This window comes from Bemisia tabaci, chromosome 3, assembly GCF_918797505.1.
Source record: "Bemisia tabaci chromosome 3, PGI_BMITA_v3".
Classification (NCBI taxonomy): domain Eukaryota; kingdom Metazoa; phylum Arthropoda; class Insecta; order Hemiptera; family Aleyrodidae; genus Bemisia; species Bemisia tabaci.
In genome coordinates, this window is record NC_092795.1 from 51,822,078 (window position 1) to 51,848,343 (window position 26,266).

Here is a 26,266-nt window from a genome sequence, read left to right on the forward strand (position 1 = left end):
CGATTATTTTATTTGAAAATAGGTAATTTATTGATATAATAGCCAGTTCCGTTTAGTTTACACTATTTACAAAACAGGAAAGTCAAAAATAATTTGCTATTGATAACACAAAAAAACAACATGCGATGATTTCAGAATGTTAAAGAGAGAAACGGTAATCATGAACTAAACATAATTCTGAAGCTGAGAAAAAATAATGTTAAAAGATCTACATACGTAATGTGAACTTAGAGGGATCACAAAAAGAGAGAAAAAATACACAATTGATTTGCGAAGCAGCTAAGAATGTATGACCAAGTGAGAGAGCAAGAGAATGAGATCTCTCATCGTTCCTCACACTTATGAGCTAATGTTAAAGCCGCTTGCAAAGTGAATTATATAGAATTTTGTGTTTGACAATCTAACCGGAACGAGGCAGTGGTAACAAACTAAAGGTGGAGAGAAGAAAATACCTTTGGAAATTGGGGGAAAGATGCTTAGATTTTAGAGCAGCTATTACGCAATCCTTTCAATTGAAAGATTAAAATACAGATTGACAGATGAGGTAAATTCTTTCCTGAGGAGAAGTACAAATAAAAAAGTTTTGTCACACTGCTTGAGAATTGGTCCTTAATCGGCAAGTAGTCAATTAATTTCGAAGATAAGTTTAGTGAAGATTGAAAAAAAAATGACCACATCAAATTGATTTTGCTAGGTCTGCACTATGAAATAGGGTAAACAGTTACAAGGGTCCTAACTTGCCCAAAAGTATTGAAGTTTTTGAGCTTCAATTTTATCTCTTTTTTAGGCCTTCTCTGAATTTATAGCGACAAAATTCTCAGGAAATCATTCCTGTTTTCGCTCTTGGGTTAACATGTGAAGAAGAAAAAGGCAATCAGTGAAATGTGCTGTCTTTAGCGACCAGAGTTCCCTCTAGAGTGGATTATGTTTGCCCTTTTGTTTACTTTGAATATTAATATTTATTTTTTAAAGTTACGGCAAGTTTTTTCTTCTTTTTTTCAAAATTGCTATTCAGAAAAACGTCTGAGTGCTTGCTTAAAAACTCATGAGACAACTGATGTTACAAACTTTAGCAAAACACAAAATGTTAACATTTTCAGATTTTTCAGGAAAAGGGCACATGACACTTCTCTAGCGCTATTGAGCTATTAACTTAATTACGTTTTAGCACTTTCAACAATTTTGCAGTAAATAAATTTTGAGCCATAGAACAAACAATCAAGAGTAAAATATTTTTAGATGGTTTTAGTTTTTACTTCCAAAAACTTCAAATTTGATTAATTTATTTTTGATTGAAATATTGCGTTGAACATCCTCTCTCTGCAAATTCTTCAATTTTTTTTTATTTTTCTCAGAATATTTAATCTATTTTGAGAGAGACAAATTAATTTATAAGGGGAGCAGCAGCTTTTGAAAAAAAAACAAAACAAAGAGAGATAACTTCTAGAGTTAGGAAAATATAAGAGTGGAAAAATAGATTGTCTTAAACCATCATTGGTTGAGAGAAAAAAAAGAAAAAAATCAGTTAGGTACTCAATAAATTAATGAAAATTGTTATAAACTATGGACTTAATAATTTCTCTAGACATTGAAAACTGCTATGGATACACAAAAAAACTACTTGCTGTGGTAATAATGATTAGTGGAAGATACTGACAAGGATTATACTTCTTACATATTGTATTCACAAATTTTATAAACAAAAATTAAGGGTATTTACATAGTATTTACATTAACACGAATGAAACAAAACAAAGAACAAAGCAGAAATAAACAAAAATACGCTATGTGCAATGGAAAAAGGGATCCTTACTCACGAAAGCATCCAAATTAATATTCAGTTCTGAATCTTGCCTAACACAAGGGGTGGAAAGAAAAATATCCAACCGATTGACAAAAATCCTTGCGAGCTGATACTAATATCAGCACAAACGAAGTAAAAATTAAGAAACTTACTCTGATCTTGATTTTTCCAATAACCTCTTTCTGGCCAAAAAAAAAAAAAAAAGTTTGGAGGTAGGGATGAGAAATAGGACTCCTTTTCCCATAGCACATCAGCACTGATGAGCAGTTGTTACAATTTTCTGAAAGAATAACTCCTCTCTTGTGAGGAGACTTTGTTAAAAACAGAACATTCGAAAGACTTAGAAAATTCACTCAGCGTTTATTCATTGATAACATGGTGACTCATGCCATCGTGAAAGATGTAGCTACCTACCGCAAATATCAATTGCTACCTACCTAATAGATTCTAATGATACGGCGATCTTCACTTTATCGATATTCCAATTAAAAAAAAGTAGCTGCTAGTCAAGAATTAAACGATGAATGACTGAAAAAGATCCTTAAAAAAGTTTTAAAAAACTAGCTAAAAGCATACAAAGGCAAAGGATTTACAGTATTGCTGTAAAATAAAATTGCATGAATGGCTGTGAGCCTCTGCACTTAAAAAGTCTCTATAAAATATGAGTCGCAATAAAAAAAAAAACAAAACAAAACAAAGAAAAACTCATACACAGAAATGAGCAGTGAATCAGGAGACAGTAAATTCAAATTTAAACTGAATTCTGACTAAAATATTATCAGATATGATGTTAAATTTAATTAATTCATAATGCATGTGTCACCATTTACAGCAATTTGTATAGGGCAGTATCATGCCTTTTCAGAAATGATTTTATGAAATAAAAAAATCAATCAGGCGTTGATCAATTATTTTGCGATAGATTTGGCTTTTGTCTGAGACTGAATATGTAATCAAAACACACATTTGACACAGAGAATCTTGCGGAGATATTTTTTTGGGATCAACATTCTTACCATGCAAGGGTCAGTTACCTGATTGACTGAGAAAAAAAAAAAAAAAAAAAAAAAAAATTAATGACGATATTTCTGCCAGATAGCAATTTGCATGGAATGATACGGGAATAAATCACTATGGTATGAATATTTAGCATAATAATAATGTTCAATTACTTCAACTGAAAACCAATTTTCAACAAAAAAAACCTTGTCCTTAGCATGTTATGGGAAAAAAAATTCCTGGCAATAACAAGACAGAAATTTAGTGTGGCTGTTGGGTTGGTGGGTTCAGAAAAAAGGGAAGAAAATGCTTCTCAGGGTAACTTATTATTTGAGTTTGCAGAGCAAAATAAAATGAAATTTTCAACAATAACTTTCATCAGGACAGTCATTAGTTACCTTACAAAAGCGATGTTTCTTTGAAAAGCTGGGATATTAAATATTTATAAACTGATAACTGTTTACAGATCTTTTTATGAGAGGGTAACAAACCACAATGCACTATTGGTGAAAATATTTTACTTTTACAGGTATTGTTAAGAAAGACAACCAACCCAAGATTTCACAGTAATATCAACAGTGAGACTACCAGACCATGTATTTCGTTTGCGGTGTTGAAAAATCTCTGCTCCAATTTTTATTTTCTTGAGGGTGAACAAATCAATATCATTTCTAGAGGTTTTCACAAAGCTTTAAAGTCACAGAAATTCCCAAGACTTGACTTTGAGTAGTTTTCCACTTAAAAAATAAAGTATGACAGGAAGTCTGCAACGTCACAAACCGAGATACAAGGTCTGGTGGATTCACTATCGATATTCAAATTTCAACTGAAGTTATCAAACTCAGACTCAAAAAACAACCCCATCGTTAATCACACTCTTTTATTGACTAAACTGGTGACTCAGATTTGAAACAAATTATTATTTTCACAAAAGCCACAATTTTGCATTAAACCGATAAAATACAAAAGTTTTTACAAAATTGCTTCAAAAAGTTACATCACATCACTGTCATCGGCGAATAAGAGTACAACCAAAATTCACCAGAGAAAGCACATGCGAAGATGTACTTATTTAAAAGGAGCTTGTATGAAAGCACGAAAAACTATTTGTAGGGCTATTTAAACAGTTAACATTATCTTTCACTTTTTTTATATTGAGAAAACCCAGAAATTATAATTTTTGGAATCTATGGAAACATGGCTACAAAAAGGATATATTGCGATTCCACTGAGAGTAATTATAACAATATTATGGCCGTATTACAATCAAGGACAAACGAAGTATCTGCAAATTAATCTTCATGCAGTTAAAGTGAAAAATGCAGTACAGGGCAACACACATACATATTTTAACAGCCTGAGGGCAATTAACGAGGAAAAGGACGACTTATATGTCAATACATAACTTGGTGTCAGTCGAGAAAAGAACAGCAATAAAAACTTCAGAATATCAACACTTGAGGAGCCAGTCTTGTCCATTAACTCGAAGCCGTTAAGAACACAGTCAATATCTTTAAACTTTGAACGTTTCATAACATTTGGCACCTTAAAATTTCTAAAATACTGATTTTTTCAATATTCATGTCAAGCTCAAATTCCTTAAAAGCTATACAAAATTCCTAGGCCTTAAATGCAAAGTAAAATTGATTCTAGTGTTGTAGACCAAGTGTAAAATTACAGACAATATGATAGAATAGCATACCCTAATTATGTTGACAACGCAATAAGATGGGTCCGGTGCGACTAAAAGCATACAAAAATGCATATGCAAAAGAAAGAAAAAATAAATAAAAAAAAACCTTCTCATCATAGAATCAATGATTCAGAACGCCTCTATTTTATTTGACTTGGGAAAATACTGTGATTTGTTAGATCATCAACAAAAAATGAAGGTAATTCAACAAGATTCCATACCCAGCTCTAGATAACCCAATACACAAATCGGTGTGAATTTTGATAGCTTCCCTCAAATTGTAACTTAAAAAATAACAACTACAAGGCCATAGAATTTTCAAAGAAACTGATTTTAAGGAAGTGTTTTGAAAGGATAATTCAGAGTCTCAAAAATTTAAACAATAGATTTAAGCTAACGACTGGGGTACCATTCATAACAGGATCTATATTTAAAGAGAAAATATTTCTTTTCTATCGACCCTTTTGCTAGCCACAATTATTGGTTAAAATCTTCCAAATTCCATTCATTTCATCCAAAATACTGAAGCATCCTAGAGCTGGTGATGAAACTGCTTGAAATAGAAAACAGCTAAAATTACAAACATTCGCTACTTTGTACAAAACTGTATAACAAAGATGATCTGACTGAAATCATAAACAAAGAGAATAATACACAATCCTGCTAATAAATTAAACTTTTAACAAAAAGGCAACACTTAAAACACTAAAAAAAAAATAAATAAATAAAAAAGAAGGAAAGATGATAAAAATGTTTACAAAATGGCGACTAGAGGAAGTTACATTTAGTGGACACGTTCCGATCACAAAGTAAAGACGAGCTGAGGTTACGCTCCGACGGAGACCATTTGTTTGGCTCTATAGAATGGGTTCGAGTTTTTAATAGGAAGAGGGTGTGCTTCCGAGTTGAACACCCATTCTTCTAACGATATTAGACTATCATCACTAAAAATTAGATACAGGTACTGAAACAACAAACAAGGGCAGTGTTAAAATAAAATCACAGACATTTTACAAGTAAGTATTTTGGAAAAAACTAGCTACGAATTTCATTAGGAATCAAGATCTTACACCGGAAACTGCATGATAAAAGATATTGAAATTACCTAAAAAATGTTAAATTTTCTAAAAGCTTAAGTTCCAAAAAAATGATGAGCGATAAAATGTATATCCGGACACGGTTTGTTGTAAAACAAGATGAAAGAACACACGACCATCCACAACAAAAAAAAGAGAAAAACAAATTCAGATCTTTACATTATAAAAGTTGAGAGGGTGCATGCCGAGTCTAGTTCGTGAGCCTGGCATGTGTGCCTCAGGTGTCAGATCAAGCTCATGAGGTTAACAACAGTAAACTGGCGTTAGGGACACCAAACTGACATAACTAAATTAGTGGCAAACTCACTGCGAGTGCATGCTAACTTTTGCCTAAAAATTTCTTGGCACTAAGTTTCTGCATTTTTTCAATTGATCACTAAAGTTTGCTCTTTTTCCTGAGATTCCATTGGTGTCTTGAGAAAAAATTTGTTAAGATTCACTATTTCAAACAACAGAGGGTCTATGAAACGAAAACATGGTACACACATTGATAAAAATATTTAATCCATTCCCATAAATTTACGAGCATACTCGTCACGGCACGCCTGGGACATATATGGATTCCGAGCCTGTCGTGCCATCTCGCAGTGTTGCTAGGCGATTTATTTTGTCGTGTTTCTCCAACTTTTGGATAGATAGGGCTATCAGCATTCTGGAGTATCTGTTTCTAGTCTGAATGAATACAAGTGATTGTTTTTCATATGGAGCAATGAAGTATTTTTATTGAGAAACATCATTGTATTTCTGAGAGCAGCAGGCAAATTAATCATCACATGCAAATGGGTTAAATATTAGCTCTCAAATCTCAGCTTTGAATTTTGGAATAAAAAAGAATGAAACAATACAGAAGAAAATAAAATTACCTTCAATGTTTCAGCAAGGAAAAAGCTTTGCTGGACATCATCTTGCGTAGGTTCTTTGAGATACACATTTTTTATTCCACTATAGCCGTCTGGAGTTCGACAATAGGTTTCTATAGCCTGTGAACAAGAAATGAAAATGTTATTTAGCATACCATTCATGATTATCAATCACAACCACTGTGTGATCCAGCAGTGCCTACGAAAAAGAAAGAGAAATTGTTCACTAGGGTTTTGCTCTTAGAATAAGTATGGATTTTCTGAGAGACTATTGGGTCATTCCACGCCTAGGTAGTCCGGGGGGTATTTTTTTTCCCCCTCCAAATGACCCAACGATATTTATTTTTGGACTCCTTAATACTCCTAGTTTTTGGGAATATATGTGGTTTACCTCCGTTTTGTTTTTTTTCTCGCAATTTTTACGTGTTTTGTAACCCGTTGCTCAGCTTTATCCTACTGTAAAAAGAGTGACAGTTTGGTAGCAATGTTTTCTGGTGTTCCCGCCAAAACCAAGTTTCAGGTTATGCTGGGAGTTGTCAAGAAACTGATTCAATGTGCTCCTGCAAAGTTTCAATTTTTAAAAGTAATTACTGTATATTATATGTAACTTTTAAAACTTAGTGTACTGACTGTCACACCCGTTACGCAAAACATGGGTTTTTTAATGTAACTATTTTAATTCATGTCATTTTGAGATGCCAATTTTTTCCGTACGTCTTCAAGTCAAGTACAGCTTTGGAGTATTTTTTCCGAATTTTTATCTCAACAATTGATGGGCAAAAATGCGTAACGGGTGTGACACGTTACGGGTGTGACCAATGAGAAGAGGCTTCAATTATGCAGATGTTGCCTCACTTCTCACCATTTTTTCTACGGTTATCACAAGAAATACACTCATATGCATAATTAGAGGTTATGTATACATCTAATAAGAGAGAGATAGCCTACTTTTTTGCCATATTTCAGTATTTAAAGTGAATACACCTTATCTCAAAAGGACTTCAAATAGAACTCGTTGAACTCTCTCCGATTTGATTGAAATATTTTCACTTTACTATAGGCCCAGACCTACCGTGCCAGGGTTTTTTTGTGGTTAATTTGGGCCATGCGAGGTCTAGGACCGCGGGGACGAAAGGGGAATCCTGGGCTACCCGAAGAAAAGCCCTGGGACGGTAAGTCTGGGCCACCCTGTAGAAAAATGTAGTTTTGGCATGTTCTACATTAAAATGCGTCATATTGCAGATTGATTTACTGCTTAGGATTGCCTACAATACGAGTATGAGAAGAAAAGTAAGTTTTTTAACTTTTAAACTCTCTCAAAAATGATGGACCTCAGAGAGACAATTTGTCACACCCGTTACGTCACACCCGTGACGCAAACGGTAGGTCTGGGACACCGTGTAGCAAACTGTAGTTTTGGCATGTTCTACATTAAAATGCGTCAAACTGTTGATTGATTTACTGATTAGGATTGCCTACAATAAGAGTATGAGAAGAAAAGTAAGTTTTTTAACTTTTAAACTCTATCAGAAATGATGGACCTCAGAGAGACAATCTGTCACACCCGTTACGTCACACCCGTTACGCAAACTTTCCCGTTTTTCAAGGAAAGAAAAACAGATAATCGAAAACGGATCATCGGCAGTTGAAGCAAAAACCCTTGGCTTCATCATATAATTTAATCAGATTTTTACATTCATAAAATTCGCTGAGTTTCCACTTTACACTCACTGAGGAAAAACTCACTTCCAAAATCGGTCACACCCGTTACGCATGCCTTTTAATTTTTTCGGAGGAATGGAACAAAGTAAAAACAATTTCTGATAAACTGAAATGATCTATAAAAAAAGTTCTTTCTGCTGCTGCAAATCAGTTTTTAATTAAACCCCAAGAAAGAGTTCAAATTCTTGTTTAAAGTTAAATTGTTGTCACACCCGTTACAATGGAATGACCCTCTTTTAGAATCCATCAAGTCAATAAATGTGACCCTCAACCTCATGGTCAAGCTTTCACTCATCATGAGCTGACTCTCCTGCTAAAAATTCATTGACAATACGAAGCATTTTTCAGATTCACTGGCTTTTCCTGGAATGACATAATTGGTAAACAAAAAAACTGATCCGATTTGGAGAACTCTACCTACTTACAACCACCAGAAATGTACGCAAAAATTGTACTTAAATAAATTACATCAATTCTAGCAGGAGTTAGAGTCCTTACAAAAAATTTGTCCATGTAAAAAAAAATTTCAAGTAGATTAGTCCCCTCCAATGTAGAGAAAGATATTGATGGTGTAAGTCTGCAACCACATATCTCATTTTGCGGTGTTTGAAAATCTCCGCTCCTATTTTATTTTTTTAAAGGAGAACAAATAGACATTATTCCTTGAAGTTTTGGCATAATTTTCTTCGCACAGAGAAGAAATATCACACCGGATTTTAAGAATTGCCGTTGAGTAGTTTTCCATTTCAAAAATCAAGTATGACAAGAAGTCTGCAACTTCACAAACTGAGATACATGGTTGCGTACACCATCGAGGTAGCTCTAGATCAAAAAAAAGAAGAAGAAAAAAAAGGGATAAAGATGAAGATTCAGCAAGTTCATTACCTGGACAGCTTCCCACGCCCAATCTCGGTACTTCTGCTTTTTCGTCAGTCTCCACATTATAAAATAGGATTCTATCACTTCTGGCCTTAAAATATAATACTTGTCCGCTGTTCGGATAGCTTTAGCTTCTACATTCTCCAAAAATTTGAAAGACTCTGGGCCCAATTTTGTTGCAGACCGATCGTACGATTCGTGACAAGTGTTAGTTATACCCTCTGCGATCTCCATGTACCGATTTGAGTGATTATCATTCAATGTCTGAGCAGCTAATCCCATCAAACCACCTGAAACAGTCATCATTGTGAAATAAACACAGTTACATATTCATATTCACAACAACATTAATAATTTTAGATTATCTCATCCTTCCTTTGGATACTGCATTCCAATTTTCATTGTTATTCAAACTCTCTTTTGATTCATGTTCAACGGATTCATTCAATTAGGCGCTGATATAGGCACTGGATTTTTGCCTCTTGGTCTTCATAATAGGTCTTGAGAATAATAATTTAAAAGCAATGTGTGAAGCACAATTTAAAATATTCTAATTGAGATATTTGTGTCAAATCTTATATAAAGTTACTTCGCACATTCTGCTAGAATATTGTTAAGATGGGAGAGTTGAAATTGTAACAATAATTTGCAATTTTGCAAAACATTAATTTTTTTTTTGTAGGTAAGATGGTTTTAAAGATAACCATTTACAGATGTATTTTTTAAAAATACAAAGATCAGTTCATTTATATAGCTTCATTTACTACTATCTGACATTGGTTTCTATTTTTTAGGGAGAGTTGAGGTGGGATAATCATCAACCGTTCACCCTAAACTTGGAAATTAAATGATAAATGTGATGGAGATCGTTCTGTTCAATCCAAGACAACATGTTATTGAAACATTTCTAATAATGTTTTTATACTCAATCATAGATTTAGAATAGAAAATATAGCAGCAATTGTGAAGAACTTTTCCTTCGCAAAGCAGACTTTATATTTTCGTCAAGCTTGATACTTAAGTAAAAGAACTGAAGATGAGAAACTCACCAGAAAAACAACCTAAATGATCCATCTTATGTTCAAGACGGTCAAAGCGCATATCAGAGAAATACATAAGGCCCCGGGGGATGTTTGTAAAAGTATCCTAGTCATTGCCTGCATGGCATCGATAAACATTGTTTTGGCTACAGTATCTTCTCGCCCTGACTGGAGCCAGGCTTTCAGTAAATACTCATAGAAACTATCACCAAGGGCACCAATAGAAACGTGATCTGAAAAAAAAATAAAAATTGAAAGCAATTAGACAATTGTTGGCATTGAGTGAAGTATGGCTGATGTAATCAAGGTAGCAAAAAAATTCCAACCTGATTGCTTGATAGAGAATTTGTTGGAAATAATATCAAGAAAATGACATCATTAAATGATAGATTTTCAGAGTATATGACTTAAAGGCAATTCTTAGCAGGAGGTAAACAAACATCCATAAACCTATCAAACAAATTTTGTCAAAATACTAATTTTGCTTTATTCTCTGTGTAAAAAAAGAGATGCAACAGTGTAGAAGCATACATCAGCAGTCTATTGGTGAAAAATCTCTTCCAAAATCCCTACGTTAAAGCCAAATGAGACTGAAGGCAAAAATTCCAGCTTGATTTGACTGAATACTTACATTTAGTCTCATACGGCTTCGATTAAGAGTTTCCAGAGGAGACATTTCACCAATAGACTGTTGAAGTAGGTATGCTTCTACACTGCTGCATCTCCGTTTTTACAAGAGTAAAAAGCAAAACTCGTATTTTAGCAACATTTTTTTGATACGTTAATGTTTGTTTACTTCCTGTGAGTAATCACCGTAAGGTAATTGTAAGTGATTTATTGCGGAGATCCGCTGCTACAGTGGCCTTTTGAGAGCAATAATTATTGAAATGCACATATTATCACAAGAAACTTATCCATAACGTGTAGTAGCATTAATACGGAGTAGTATGACATCAAAGTGAAGATTCATTAAAATTTATATCGGAGACTACCATAATGGACGTCACTTGTTGACCAGATGTGTAAGAAAGAGATAGCATTATAATATCTATCTCTTGCACATTGAGCTGACACTTAAGTAACTCAAACAACAGTGGAGAAGTATTCTGCAATGCAAAATTGAGAATTTTAAAATAAGGTGGCAAACTTATTTCATGCCTTTCTTAGAGAAAACTCTGAACAATAAATTATAAACAAATAATTTCACGGAGATACTTACGAAGTCCCCAAACACCACTTTTGGGATTTAAATAGTTGGGATAGAGTCCCTGAGGCTTGTCAATTTGTTGAAGAACCTTCCTCACGGTATCAACTTTTGTCTGATAGATTGGGTTGCCAGTAATATCTGACAGATACGAAAATTCTAGATGAAGTGTTCCAAATTCCGAAAGGATACTTGAACCACTGCTTGCCCAGCCGTAATTTTTACTTGCCTGTAAACAGTAGAAATTTGAATTGCACATGAGTACTGATAGGTTACTTTGAGGGTAACTTACGAAAACATACTTCAGGACTGTTTGTCTGAAGGTTGGCATTATGTCTTTGAATTAATTTCAACTGGCAATTCATGATCTTTAATCTATTCTTTTTTTCAGAAATTCAAATTTATTGCCTTTTTTTCACAGAAATTTCAAATTCATGATTCTGAATTTTAGTTTCTTGATGACAAAAAGTGTTAGTTTTGGTAAAATTAACCATATTACTTAACGTTGCTTTTAATAATTAGCACTAATCTTCACATTAAAACAGAACGCCTTTATTCGAGAAATAAGTTTAACTAACTGGACATTAGGTAATTTCACGAAGTACCTCACTTGTTGATTTTTTTTATCTCGACTACTCTTCATGTGTTAAAATACTACCTACACAAAGTTTGAATAGGCTACTTATGAAAAAGCTAAACAATGGAAGTTTCAAGGTGCTATCTTCATACTACAATGAATAATACGCATTAGACATTGGTCTTACCCCAGTTTTGAAATTGACAAGAGCGTTGGGGATACCAGTGGGCGTCTGGAAAGCAGGAAGCAATTTCTTCGCCACCATCTCTGCTTTATCACGGAGCAGTGTGTCGCCAGTCAGTGCAAAACAAGAAATCAGTCCTCCAACAATCCTGATGTTGGTTTCAAATACAGACAGATCTACATTCTAATGGAAACAAAAAAAAAGAGGAGGAGGACAAATTAGTGCAGATCACTTTTGCAGGAACTTTAATTTGCAATGTAGGTACCTACTTTGAAGATGCTGACAGCATTATTTGTGTTCTTATTTGGGATCAGACTTATTACAGAAGAGGAAAGAAAGAGAGACCTAGGTTTGCAGCATTAGTATGAGAAAGAAATAGTGGTTATTATCGACGATGTCTGGAATTTTCGACTGTGCTCATTCCCTGATTTTCAAGAAAGATTTCCTTGATGAGAAACCGAAAGTTTCTCCCACTTCCCCGGGATCGTCTTCAGTGGCGTGGCGTGCTTTGCGATATATCGATCGTTATGCCATTTAAACTTATGGGAAAGAATCGATAAACAGGGTGGTAGCAGCGAACACCTTAATAATCGATTCTTTACCATGGGTTTAAATGACATAACAATCGATATATCGCAATTCACGCCACGCCACTGATCGTCTTGGGAATAACTACATAATCCTCCGGATTTCCAGATACGAATATCGAACTTTTTTCATCTTTCTTTCGGACGATTCTTCGGCGCACATTTGAATTTTCAATTCCAGAACCGTTCCTGATATTTAAACGGTTTAAATTATCTGGTCAATAATGGCGACTCACGAGCATTACAGGACTGTCGCAGAATTTAGGAAATAAAATTCCTGACATTCCCTGACACATTTCGGTGAGATTCCCTGACGCTTGAAGATATGCCAGATGGTTAATAAGACATTATTCGGAACAGTTTTTTGACAAAATGTGTTGTTCGAAAAGTCAAACCCATTCTAGACAGCAAATAAAGGTGCCCAACAATTTTCCCTGAAAATTTCGTTATTTTTCCCGACATTTCTCGGTTCTCCCGGTATTCCCTGACTGTGGCAACCTTGGCAATAACATAAGCCTTAATGGCAATAGGTACTTATTCCGCAAAATTTAAAGACAAAATGGTCTCTAAGCGATAGAAGAGGAGATTCCTAGTTACTGGAACAGATTCCCTGATTTTTCCGTAAAATTTTTCATTCCTTGATGAATTCCAGTTTTCCCCGATTGATCCCCGTCATGGACATTCTAGTTACTGGAACAGATTCCCTGATTTTTTCCTGAGATTTTACATACCCTGATGAATTCCAGTTTTTCCCGGTTGTTCCCGGTCATGGACATCTTAGTTACTAAAACAGATTCCCTAATTATTCCCTGAAATTTTTCATTCCCTAATGAATTCCAGTTTTCCCCGATTGATCCCCGTCATGAACATTCTGGTTACTGGAACAGATTCCCTGATTTTTCCCTGAAATGTTTCATTCCCTGACGAATTCCGATTTTTCCCGGTTGTTCTCGGTCAGGGACATCCTAGTTACTGGGATAGATTCCCTGATTATTCCCTGAAATGTTTCATTCCCTGACGAATTCCAGGTTTTCCCGATTGATCCCCGTCGTGGACATCCTAGTTACTGGAACAGATTCCCTGATTTTTCCCTGAAATGTTTCATTCCCTGACGAATTCTTCTTTTTCCCGTGGTCCTGTCATGGACATCCTAGTTACTGGAACAGATTCCCTGAGATTTTATTCCCTGATGAATTCCATTTTTCCCGGTTGATCCTGGTCATGGACATCCTAGTTACTGGAACAGATTCCCTGATTTTTTCCTGAAATTTTTCGTTTCACGGTTGATCCCGGTCATGGACATCCTAGTTACTGGAACAGATTCCCTGATTTTTCCCTGAAATGTTTCATTCCCTATGAATGCAGGTTTCCTGTTGATCCCGTCATGGACATCCTAGTTACTGGAACAGATTCCTTGATTTTTCCCTGATGAATTCTACTTTTTCCCGGTTGATCCTGGTCATGAACATCCTAGTTACTAGAAGAGATTCCCGATTTTGCTGAAAATTGTTCATTCCTAGTTGATCCCGGTCATGGACATCCTAATTACTGGAAGAGATTTCCCTGAAATGTTTCATTCCCGATGAATCAAATTTTTCCCGGTTGACCCCGGTCATGGCCACGATGAACTTACCAGGCCCTCGACGTTGAGGTTGTGGGCGACCCAGTCGCGTCCCTGCTTGTACTCCTCGTTGAGGCCCATGATGAAGAGGGTGTCGAGGCCGTCGACGATGGTCACTCCGAGCGGGGTCGTCCCGAAGACGCTGCCCGGGTGGGGGCGCTTGGACAGGGGTCGCAGCTCGTTCTTCCCCCAGGCCCACCGCACGTAGCTGTCCCACGCGTGTTTCGTCATCTGCAACACACAATTAAGGCCCACGTCAGTAATTCAGTACGTCACCGTCAATTAAACGGATCCTTCCGCTTTTCAAATTGGCCCGCCATAGTCAGATATGAAGAGTGACTTGGACAAGCAACGAGAGGCCTTTGACACCGGCGGGCCGATTATTGAAATTTATAGACAAAGCTATGGACAAAGAAGACATAGGGGGTATGGAGCGATCTTATTGGTTGAAGTGTGTGGTTTATAAAGACTAAGAGAGAAAATGATGGATTAGCTGTCAGGTTTCTCGTGGGTTGCCGTTAGTTAGTCTATTACCAACGGCCTTTGTCCATTGCAATCACCAGCTTCCACCAATAGGTTCCCTCCTTATCCCTTTCGTCATCTTTGTCTACAGCTTTGTCTATCAATTTCAATAATCGGCCCGCAGATCGGAAGAAAGACGATTCGTTACATCTTAGGCGAGGAAACAAAATCAATCATTCAAATCAGTGGCGAGACGTGAACGATCGGTTTCGGATATTTTTGCATTTGAAACTATGGTAAAGAATCGATCATTAAGGTCAATCAATCATTAATCGATCATCGCTGAGAACACCCTGATAATCGATCCCTTTCCATAGGTTTAAATGACAGATCAATCGATAAATCGATAACAAATTTTAACTAACTTTTCGTGAAATTCAACTGAAGCGCCTCGAAAATTTGTTAAGTTAAAAAACTGCATACTTTCCAAAGTGTTTGAAAACTTCGGTATTATCAATGCATCAATGTAATCGTGAAACACATATTTTGAGTTCTCGGGTTTTCTCTGGCTCAAAAAGAATAGAGCCCAAGTCCTGAACCATATTGATAGCGGTGGCGATTTTGAAAGTTGGCAATACTGCTTTTCCTTCACTTGGATCCATTTAAAATATCGATATTCTCACTAAGGATCGATTGTTGTGCATACATTTTAACGGAGGAAAAGAGTGTTACCAACTTTCAAATCATCGTTCCGTTTCCGGAAGTTCCGATATTGCTGGACAGGAGTGCCAATCAACTTTCAATATGTACGGAGACCGATGGTAACCCCAGCCCATTAGCACTGCCGGCTTTGAGGCTTCTCACTTCTATTCAGTAAATTCGTATCTCCTCTAACCCTCGCATTAATAGGATATCGGCCGTTAATGCTTGGATCGATCGAAGGCACAGGGTAGAAAAGCTCTCTCTAGTGGAGTTCATTTGTGCGTGGATGGTGGCCTACACGTGAACATGCAGGGGCAAACAGTACGGTTTTCGGCTCTTACTTCATATTACCTTATTCTGCCGTGAGGGCAAACATGAAGTTTCGAAAAAATGTGCTTACTACCGTCTGAGCGGAAAATTGTATTGAAAGAAGCCTTCGTTCTTTAACAAATTGCCCCCTTTCGTCCGAAAGACTCTTAGAAATCGTTTGGATCATTGAAAATCGACCAATTTTAATTCAGTTATATAGAAAGGGTACTTTTCATTTTAAAGTTAGACTGGTGTTGGGCAAGACAGCCGTAAGTGCTATATCTTCTCCATGCTTTCGTGGCTGCGTTTTGGACACACAACAAACACATTTTCAGGTTAAAAATTGGCAGAAAAAGGCGTCATTTTACTTGCAAGTACTGTATTCGTTGGCTCTCCGGAGGAGAAATGTCGTTTACGGTTGTTTTGCCTGAAACTACATCAATTTTTGCGCTCTCATCGCGTCATATTGCATACTTATCGCAGAGTCATTTCGTTAAGTTTAAGTTAAAAACGTTAGCAAAACAACGTTTTTTAACTTAAAAAAAACTAACTTTATGTTACATCCGCACGGTTTTAACTACAAAAAGCCAAATTTTGTAGACAAGAAACGACACTTAAAGTCAAATTAATACCTCAAGAAATTGTTTTGCCAGTGTTCAATTCGAAATGATGCGAAATCCATGTGCGACGATGATCCATGCTTCCATGTGCGAAATGCCTTATAGTGTGGATATCCCCAGACCATTGAGATAGCGAGAAAATGCTGACTACGAGGTCAGTGCATCTACCTCGCACAGAGGCAAGTAGGGGTAAATGTGACGGGTAAAAACTCTGAAAGGACCTGACAGCTTAAGGTTAATCTTCAGCTGTAGTTCCGAAAAAATCCACCACGTCGCGCTGCTAAAATCCGACTCCGAAATCAGTGATTATTTAAATATCACAATAGGTATCTTAAATTCTAAGACTCATAAGTTCTAGCAGCATACGTCTGGAATCCTTAGAAACAAACGCGAGCTTTGAAAGTCTAATAATAAAAGCTGTAAATTGATCCCAGTTTCTCTTACGGGATATCTGTAAGTGCGAGAGAGACAGCTCACGGTGGGAGAGAGATATCTGCCAACTGCTGAGAGCGATCAAGCGCGATTGGTTGCATCAAGGTCATCATGCTTAACCCTACTTTTTTCTGGGATCAAATTGCAGAGCTTCAGAAATGACTTTTCACGTTGTTTTTAGGGTCAATAGGAAGAAGAATGTTATAGCTAGAACTTATTTATCTTCGATTTAAACAGAAATTCCTTCAACTTTTATAAAAGCTCAAGGACTCACGTGGTGCTGTACGGACTCTAAAACACAGCGGTGGCGCCCCCTGCGCGGAGAAATTTCTTACTTCACGCAGCTGAAGATTACACCTTAAATTAGTAGTTTGACGATGATGGCGGTAACTACGAGAACGATAAGGAGGTTATGTATGTCAATGAGCGCAGTGGCACTAGCATTATCGGGCCGTTTCAATTGTTAAGTGATGCCTGGCTCGACTGCGCGGGTGGTTACTGCCACACGTGATAACGCAACTAATAATGAGATGGTTTTTACTTCCGTAGAAAAGGAACGAAAGTCATTGCTTCGTAGTAATTTCAAAGAGAGTGGTGGCATTTTCCGATAGAGAAAATTTGCGGACGAGGTTGCCAAGTTAACCTCAGCCATCGCTATTATGATTTTTATGATTTATGACGAATTGTCCCAGGTGTGCGATGCAAGAACGATTTAAAAACTGATAATGTGTGCCGTAGCGGCGTAGCGTGGGTTTGTGCGGAAGGTCAATGAGATGAAGCGATCGAAAAATAAAAACGTGAACCGATCGACAATTCATTACAAATCCGACATCGATTCGATCGACATAAATCAATGGAAAAAAGTATAACGTGAACCAATCGACAGCGACTCGATCGACACCGATTCGATCAGCGAAATTCGATCGATTCACGGGTTTGTCGATCGGTTCATGTTACTGTTTTTCGAGAAATAAAAACGTGAACCAATCGACAGCGACTCGATTGACACCGATTCGATCGATTCACGGGTTCGTCGATCTGTTCATGTTATTATTTTTCGATCGATTCATAACAATTGAATCGACACTGGTTTTTAATCAATTGTTGATAAAATTGCTGCCAATCGATTTCCGTTTCTTTTTTTCGATCGATTCATGTCGACCGAATCCATATTCTCCGGTTATTACGACTAATAATCACGACCTAAGAATTGACTTTAGAATAAAGTGATTTTTGAGACGAACTTCAGGCTCGCGCGTCGATTTTCGCGCAATAGCACATTCCTGGCAGGTCACATTCCATCTAAAAAACGTCCACGAAGCTGTTGGGGATCACCAAGGCTGGAGTTAATCCATAATTACGGGAAAGTTCGTTTACCTGCGCACTGATGTAACATATTTTTTTCTCCCTCATTTCTCGGAAATAACTTCGACGGCGCATTATCACTCACAGCCTGGTCGGAGGCAGAAAGTTCCGATCGTTAAGAAGTAATTTTCTCCCTCGATCTTCGGCCATAAACATTTTACAGACCGAACAACACATTGCAGAGCTGGAAAACCTGTTTCCCAGGTTTTCCCGTTCTACACTCAACACGGGCGGATTAAAAGACAAATCGCTCGAAATGTGCCCGGAACGTGACAGCGCGCCGCGGGTAAGATTTTTCGAAATTATCAGAACTTTTAAGGATTCCCTTAATATCATCACACCTTCTTTCATTAACTGATGTGCTGAAGGATCTCCTCATGTAGATTGGAAAAATGGCGAAAACTTAAAATCGCGTATTCATGTATTTCCGAATACGTGTATTTCCAGTGTAAGTGCTGCCTTTTTTTAAAAATTCTCGGTAAGTCTCGACAATTCCAGGCAAACCGCGAGACCGGAAAAGCGGAAATGTCGAAAAAGTTGGATGCTCGCTATTACAACGAAAACGAAACCTTTTTGAAGATACCTTTTTCCCACTGCCGGTTGCGTAACATTTCCGAGCAAGAGGTGAACGATGAGAACTGGGTCAGATGTCTACACGAACTTGGGTACTTTCCCCCTAAACCTAACGACGAAATTCACACAGACTAGTGTAAATATTTGACCCAGTTCCCATTGGGGCTTGGGCATCCCATTACTGGAAGCACGACTGAAACCTGCATCAGAATATAATGGACCCTCCCCCCTCCTCCCTTCACTGGCTATCCGACATATTTAAATGTATGAACTAAAAGTTGCTCCTGATGAATCAATATTTTCGGATTAGTGGGAGGGGTAATCATCGCCGAATGATGAGGATTGAATGACCCGTCGAGAGATTTGATCTGATGCCATTATCACGCGTTGATACCATTATGTTTTGGTGGGTTTTTTTTCTCAGCACCGATGAGCTGGAGGCATTGGAGCTTCTCCATGAAATTGAGCCACTGAGGCAAACTCAGCCACCATCACGTTTGTTGAAAAGGTGGCTCAACACATCAGTCATCGTGAGACATGGATTAGTGTTGATCTCCAAAAGTAAGGAGCTTGTAATGCGAGCTAATAGTTAGGAATCTTTCGGATATTAGGAATCACTCTGACAGAGGGCATCGAATGGGTTTGAAAAAATGAGTTAGAAACTATTGTGACTTTACATTTTATGCTTTAGTTGCTCCACCAGAAAAATCTAGATTCACGAAAAATCTTTGGTATCCTGAACGTGAATAGAGAGTTATTATCAATGTTACTCAAGTCTTGCAAAAGAAAAAACCTTTTTTTCGCCTTTTTTTAAACTAATATAAAAAATACGAGTGGATTTATATTTTGGACGAAACTTGGTGACTTAGTATTTGTTTGAATATTATCTCTAATGTTTAGGGGAAAATGAGGGGAAAAATAGTAATACTGCCTCCCTTTATATTGAGGCTCGACGCGTTTCTAAGACTTCAATGCGGATTGAGGGAATTTTCCAGGAATGAGGCTATTTTTGGGTAAGACTGATTTTTGCTCCGAAGAACTCTCTACGCACATGTACTTCATTTGGACGTATTTGTGCTAAAAGGGACTATGTTACTCGCAAACCCTATGGACGTAGTTCATTTTAGCATAAATACGTCCTTTCAATAAAACTCGGGAATGCAATAAAAAATGACTTATATTTTTCTTGATTCACTTTAACTACCTAACCATCAATGTTCAATCCTGAGATGAATTTCAAGTGTATTGGTTTTTTAAACAGTATTTCGCAGGATTTTCGGAATTTCTTTAAATTCCTTGACTTTTCCCTGACTCTAATTGAATAAAACTTCCACATTGATTGTTTCCTTTAAAGTACACTCGCTTCTGCCAAATCCTAGACGCATTAATTCACTGACTTTCCTTGAAATTCAAATAAAACTTCCACTTTGATTTTTCACTGGAAAAAAAAAAACACATTGGATAATTCGAATTGGCGCTAGCTTTTGATAAAATTTGTAAAGTGGTGCAGTTGCGTTGATGGAGTGTTGATATTACCTACGACTTTAGGTCAAAAGTTTACGTATATTCGCAAAAATCGCCTAAACTTGGGTGTGCAGAATATTCCACGGTGTACACTCTGGTAGTCGCAGCATAGGCAATTTGCGCGACAACGGTGTCATAACGGTGTAGCGTTTGAAGTATTTCTGGGATGTTGAAGGCGCTATACATGGTGCGCGCGGGCGCGTCTTCGATTGCCCACGGTAATTCGAATTTGCGTTTTATTTTGATGAAGCTTGTGAATTAGTCCAGTTGCGCTGATGTTATCTAGACTGCGCTCACTTTTTTGCAAAATTACTTTTGTCTGCTGAAATTCTTCGACCACGCACTGGGGGGAAAAAACACATTGGCTCTAGAGTCCAGACACTTAAAAACATCGACAAGAAGCAATACTCTTGATTCAATCGGATTTAAGCTTAAATCAAGAACCAAGCCTTTTAATTTGAGCGGATTTCCTTTTGATTTAAGCATAAATCTGATTGAATCAAGAGTATTTTTTCTTGTTGATGTTTTCAAGAGTCTGGACTCTAGATCCAATGTGTTTTTTTTTCCAGTGTTCCTTTATATTATACACACTTCCGCTGAATGCTAGACGCATTAATTATATACTGACTTACTCCGACTTTTCCCGGCCGCCGAAAATTCTCTGACTTTCCCGGTTTTCCAGACCGCCGGCAACCCTGATTCTGTCCCAGGTGGGGGAGGGGGGCATGGTCTCGCGAGCGCTAGCAGACAGGCGTGGCGCGGCGCGGCTCGATTTCGGGTTTCCCCCTTTTCCGCGACTAATTTCCCGATCGGGTTAACGGGAGGCGGGAGGCCCCCCCGGCCTCTACGCATCGCGGTTGTCTGGAACTCGGAAGTGGGCACTCGAACCGGCGCACAATGGACCGGGTCAATGGAGATGTTGCATGTGTAAGGAATTTGCGATTTGACTGTTGATTCTTCCGTAAAAGTTCGCGAGAAACACGATGGTGCCACGGGTTTTCTCTGAAATCAACTCCCAAGCTCAAGAAAAGCTCTCAAGTTGAGGCCAAAATGGAGAGGATATCCCACGCTATCCTGAGAGTCCACCTCTACATCAAGTTAAACTCTCCATGCAAAGATAGGGAGCAAATACATTAGCAGGGTTGCCGTGTTTTCAGTTTTCGAGTCCCCAAATAAAGTGGCAGCCCTGTCAATTTATTTGCTCCCTATCTTTGAGTGGAGAGTTTGTCTTGATGTGGACGTGGACTCTCGGGGTAGGGTGGAATATCCCCTCCATTTTGGCCTCAACTTGAAAGCTTTTTTTTGAGCTTGGGAGTTGATTTCAGAGAAAACCAGTGGCACCATCGTGTTTCTCACGAACTTTTACATAAGAATCAACAGTCAAATAGCAAATTCCTGCAACATCTCCATTGGAGAGGTCGGACATGATATTATTAACTAAAACTGCAAATTTTGATGTTTATTTCGTCACAATTTAAATTTCAAGGAGTGCTTTCGGAAGAAAATTTAACGAGGAAAGCAACAGACCCACTTCTGGAACCTCAAAATTTTGTATAAGCGGAGTTATGAGCTTTTAAATTTTCCAAATTTTGTCCGACCTCTCCGATTGACTCGATCTACTGTGCGGCGTGGCTAGACCGCGGGCTCGGATGCTGGTCGTTTGGGCGCGGATGAAATAACAGTTCCGGCAGGAGCATCCAGATTCCGGATTCCGGCCGGGTTCGATCCGCTCCACTTGGTAGGGGCGTCCACGCGGCGCTTGAACTTGAATCGGAAATCATCACCACTGCTGCCAGAAATGTCCGAAGTGCTCAAATTCTATTCAAAAATACACGAATAAAATCATTCTCTAAAAAAACCCTATATTTTTCTTCACATCTTACTCAAAATAAAAAATATTTAAAGGGTAACTCGTAACGTATGACGTCAAAAATGTTGAAGCGCCCTGGATGGAGGGTTGTTCCGCGAAGCGCGGTACAAGAGCGGGGGACTCATAGTGTCCTAAAAATATCATACAAGCCTCATTCAAAGAATTCTATACTCGAGGCGAAAACATTATGCTGTCTTGACACTTCAGATATGCCAAGACATCCCCCATTCCCCCAGAAACGCATATTTATTGTAATTTTCCTCGATTTTCGTTGGCTTTTCCGAGAATTTCACACGGAAAAAAGTGTAAGGGTTATCCTCTAAAATTGTATACTACCCAAAATTTTTGGAAGGTATGGACAGAATGGACATTATAAAATAATTGTGGTAATATGCTACCGCAACTTAAGTTGTGGTAGGGCCGCAACATTTGGGTTAGTGATCTAATTTATTGGGGTACCACCACAATTATTTGGAAATGTCCTTATCATCCAACAGCCTCGTGCTCTCTTTGCCAGCCTGACACTTTCGGTTGATTTAGTTTCTCCTGCTACTAATAAATGGATGATTTTCACAAGAATCAATCTGAATGTATTTAGCGTCACTGCGAAAGCTCCACTCATGATATGTTTCTTACAAAAAAACTAAGGAACATTATGCTTAGAAACTCCTCGTGAATTTTCTTTTAAATTATTAAGAGCATATTCACAAGAATTTCGAAGTAAATTACAGTGGCAAACTTTTACGAGTACTGCTTCAATGAACGAAAATACAATGGGGAACATAAATGTCAAAGGGTCAAGATAAAAAATATTAAATTAGTCCAATAAATGAACTTTAAAAAAAAGTAAATAAGTACACATAATCGAATCTCTTTGACGAGAAACAAAGTTCATTATTAAATATCGGTCAAGTTTAACGATTCGTTATCTGAATGAGCGTGTGTGCAATCAAGAATGTGACCGGGTCAGATGGGGTGATATCTCTTGTCTAGTTCAACTGAGCTTTCCGTAGAGCTTTTGATATACTGACAAAAAAAAAGAACGGTCGCGGTCAAGGCCGTGAACATTGCAGCGTGAAGGATGATTATTTTGACATTGTTTACTTTAGGGAAATCCAATCTACTAGAGTCACCACGATATCGTCACTGCATCCGTCAGAATAAGTGAAGTTGATGTCGTTGTTCCCGGGATACGTGTCTCATTTTTTCAGGTGCTCAAACCTGACCTCACTCCTAGAATATTCAACAGGCAACCTTCTTCCCTCTTATCGAAAGCATTGTGTGACCTACATTGACTACACCACATTCTACTTTCTACAGAGTGATACGAGTATCAATAATTAAATAATTGACTTAAGGGACAAAAATGATGGCTGGTGACAGGTTACCGGAGCCAAAATAACGACGCTCAGTGGGTAGAGTCAATTAGAGAGGTCGGACATGAAATTTTTGACTAAAACTGCAAATGTTGATGTTTATTTCGTCACAATTTAAATTTCAAGGTGTGCTGAGAGAAGAAAATTTCACGAGGAAACCAATGGAGCCACTTTTAGAACCTTAAAGTTTGTATAATCGGAGTTAAAAGCGTTAAAAGTTTTCAAATTTTGTCCGACCTCTCCTATTGACTCGATCCACTGTGCGACGTTGTCGCTTAACGGTTAGTTTGTTCTAACGGAAAATATCAAAAGCAGAGGATATTTTCAGTTTGTTATCAACAAGTTTTAGAGCAAAGAAACGATACCGCCCGAAAACAAAACGCAAAATGAGGAACTGAAGGCTAAAACAGGACACGGGGTCTACTATTTCAATTTTGATTTTTCTGATACTTTCACCAATTTTTTCTGATATTTAAAATGAAATTTCCTGATTTTTGGCTCGAATAAATATACCCTTGTTTGATTTAACAAACACACATATTAAATGGAATGAATTATATGTGTAACTCTGCGACGTGTGCTAAGTAAACTGCGCGTGGTTGAAAAATGCTTGACGGACTTTTCCAGATCCATGACCGATTTTCCTGATTTGTTTAACAAATGCCATCCAATTTTCCGATTTTTCTGGTTTTTACTGTCAGTGGACACCCTGCAGAATATGAAATGCCCACGGCATTGGGGTGGTTACAACCTTCATTGACCGAAAAACATACATAAAATTAATAAAATACATGGAAAAACCTTGCCGGGTGGTGGTGATTGAAATCCTTTGGTTTCGTTTAGTAGAAAAAACGATGAAACACGGAATGCGCATAGCCAGGGGGCAACAAAAACCCGATAATTAAATCCCTTTCAAACTGCAGATATCGCCTCTGCGTTCCTGCGTTTTATTTATTCAATTTTCCCAATCGCAGGTCCTTTTGAGGAAAAAAGGGGAAAATTATCGAACTGGATGAGGTCTTTTGGGACGAGTTTGAGCGATATTTACAGGGTTGTCACAGAATTCGGAAAATAAAATTCCCTGACATTTCCTGATAAATTTTGGTGAAATTTCCAGACAGTTGAAGATTATAACAGGTGGTTAAGAAGACAGAGTTGAAAATAGTTTTCCGGCAAAATTTGTGGTTCGAAACCTCAAATCCATTCTAGAAAGCAAATAAAGGTGATTTATGAAATTTTCCCTGACATATTCGTCATTTACCTTGACATTTCCCGGGGTTTCCGTGACTTTTTAAAATTCCCTGACATTTCCCGGTTTCCCCGGTAATCCCTGACTGTGGCAACCCTGAAATATCGTTGCGTGACTTTTGCACACCGATGACTTAACGAGTTAGTCGCGGAAAGATGCTGGAAAATCACGAACACAAATACTGCGACTCAACTCAATTCATTAAAAGCGACAACGCTTTCGATGCCGTATCACAATCTCGGCAATCCATTTCAAGTTGGTTTGCTGAACGGGGACGGCCCGTTAGGTCTTCCTTTGCGATACGGATCAAAATTAACCGCAAATTACTTTTTACATGATATGTGCGCCGGGCCACACTATTAACTACCTAGACTCGCGAAGCTGATAGCTAGGTATACACACAGAGCTGCCCTCTGTGTTTCTACTCCGTTACCGAGTGTGCTTGCATTTTATTGCGGGTAAAATTAAAAATAATTACCGCCGTACTGTACTTCTTTATGTTTCGGTGAATTCGTGGCAAAATTTGCGGAATAAAGAAACACGGTCTCCTCAGATCACGCATCAGCCACAGAGTAAAAAAACCTAACGGGTCCAAAAAAAAGTATGTACAGGTTAAATATATAGGTTAAATGCGGAATATTGAGCGATAAGTATATTTAATTTGTGTTATAACTAGTTGACGAGGAATATAAGTTTAAAGTTACAAGATCACACGATTTAAATTTTTAGAATGTTTACACGAAGAAAAAAATTCCGAAATAACGGAAGTTTTCAGGTACAGAAGCCGAAGTTTGGTCCACCGAATCAAAGTTCGATTTTTGTGACCAAAACCTTTCGCAAGGTCGATAGTTTATGTCAAATATAGTCGAATAGTTTACGCCATTAAATTGAGATATTTTACATTGATGGGTTTAAACGGGGTATGGTGATGATTTTCAGCACAATCTGGCACCAATAACTTCAATTACCTGAACCGAAAAAGTTCGGTAATTAGCAGTAGCTTGGCGTGCTTTGCGAAACATCGATTGATCTGCCATTTAAACCGTGGAAAAAGATGGATAAACAGGGTGTTTGCAACGAACACCTTGATAATCGATCTTTTACCACAGCTTCAAATGGGGAAAATATTGATCACTCACACCTCGCCACTGGTGATTAGTAAGACCTGAACTTCGGTATCTCTAACCGACCTTTTTTCCTTGGTGCACATTAAAAGTACGATAATATTTAGTCTAAAGGAATAAAACGACTTCAAGAATATTAAAAATAGCAACTGGTTACGTTTGAGTTTGAAAATTTCAAGATTCTATTGCCGAGTATTTTAGGCACTTTTGAGTAACAGTGAGCTTTTTCATGTGCAGGAAGCCTCGTCAGATTGGATTGCATGTGTCAAAGCGAACTCTTGAAAATTAAACAAAGTATACCTAACTCGAAACATTAACACGCAATTTGTGGGGTCGGATGGCATAAACTCTTCCAGCATCAAAAATTGCATCAACAAACGTTGTTTTTGAACG

General features: G+C 37.6%; 1 protein-coding gene across 1 annotated transcript in view; it reads right to left on the reverse strand.

The window, feature by feature from the left end:
* Positions 1 to 5,262: 5,262 nt before the first annotated feature.
* Positions 5,263 to 26,266, reverse strand: part of LOC109036238 (alpha-Mannosidase class I a) — a 50,362-nt gene continuing 29,358 nt past the window's right edge. The window contains 8 exon segments of the mRNA XM_019050269.2: positions 5,263 to 5,460; positions 6,457 to 6,573; positions 9,061 to 9,344; positions 10,104 to 10,169; positions 10,172 to 10,327; positions 11,314 to 11,527; positions 12,063 to 12,242; positions 14,280 to 14,498. Coding sequence (XP_018905814.2) covers positions 5,323 to 5,460; positions 6,457 to 6,573; positions 9,061 to 9,344; positions 10,104 to 10,169; positions 10,172 to 10,327; positions 11,314 to 11,527; positions 12,063 to 12,242; positions 14,280 to 14,498 — 1,374 coding nt within the window. The 3' untranslated portion in view covers positions 5,263 to 5,322.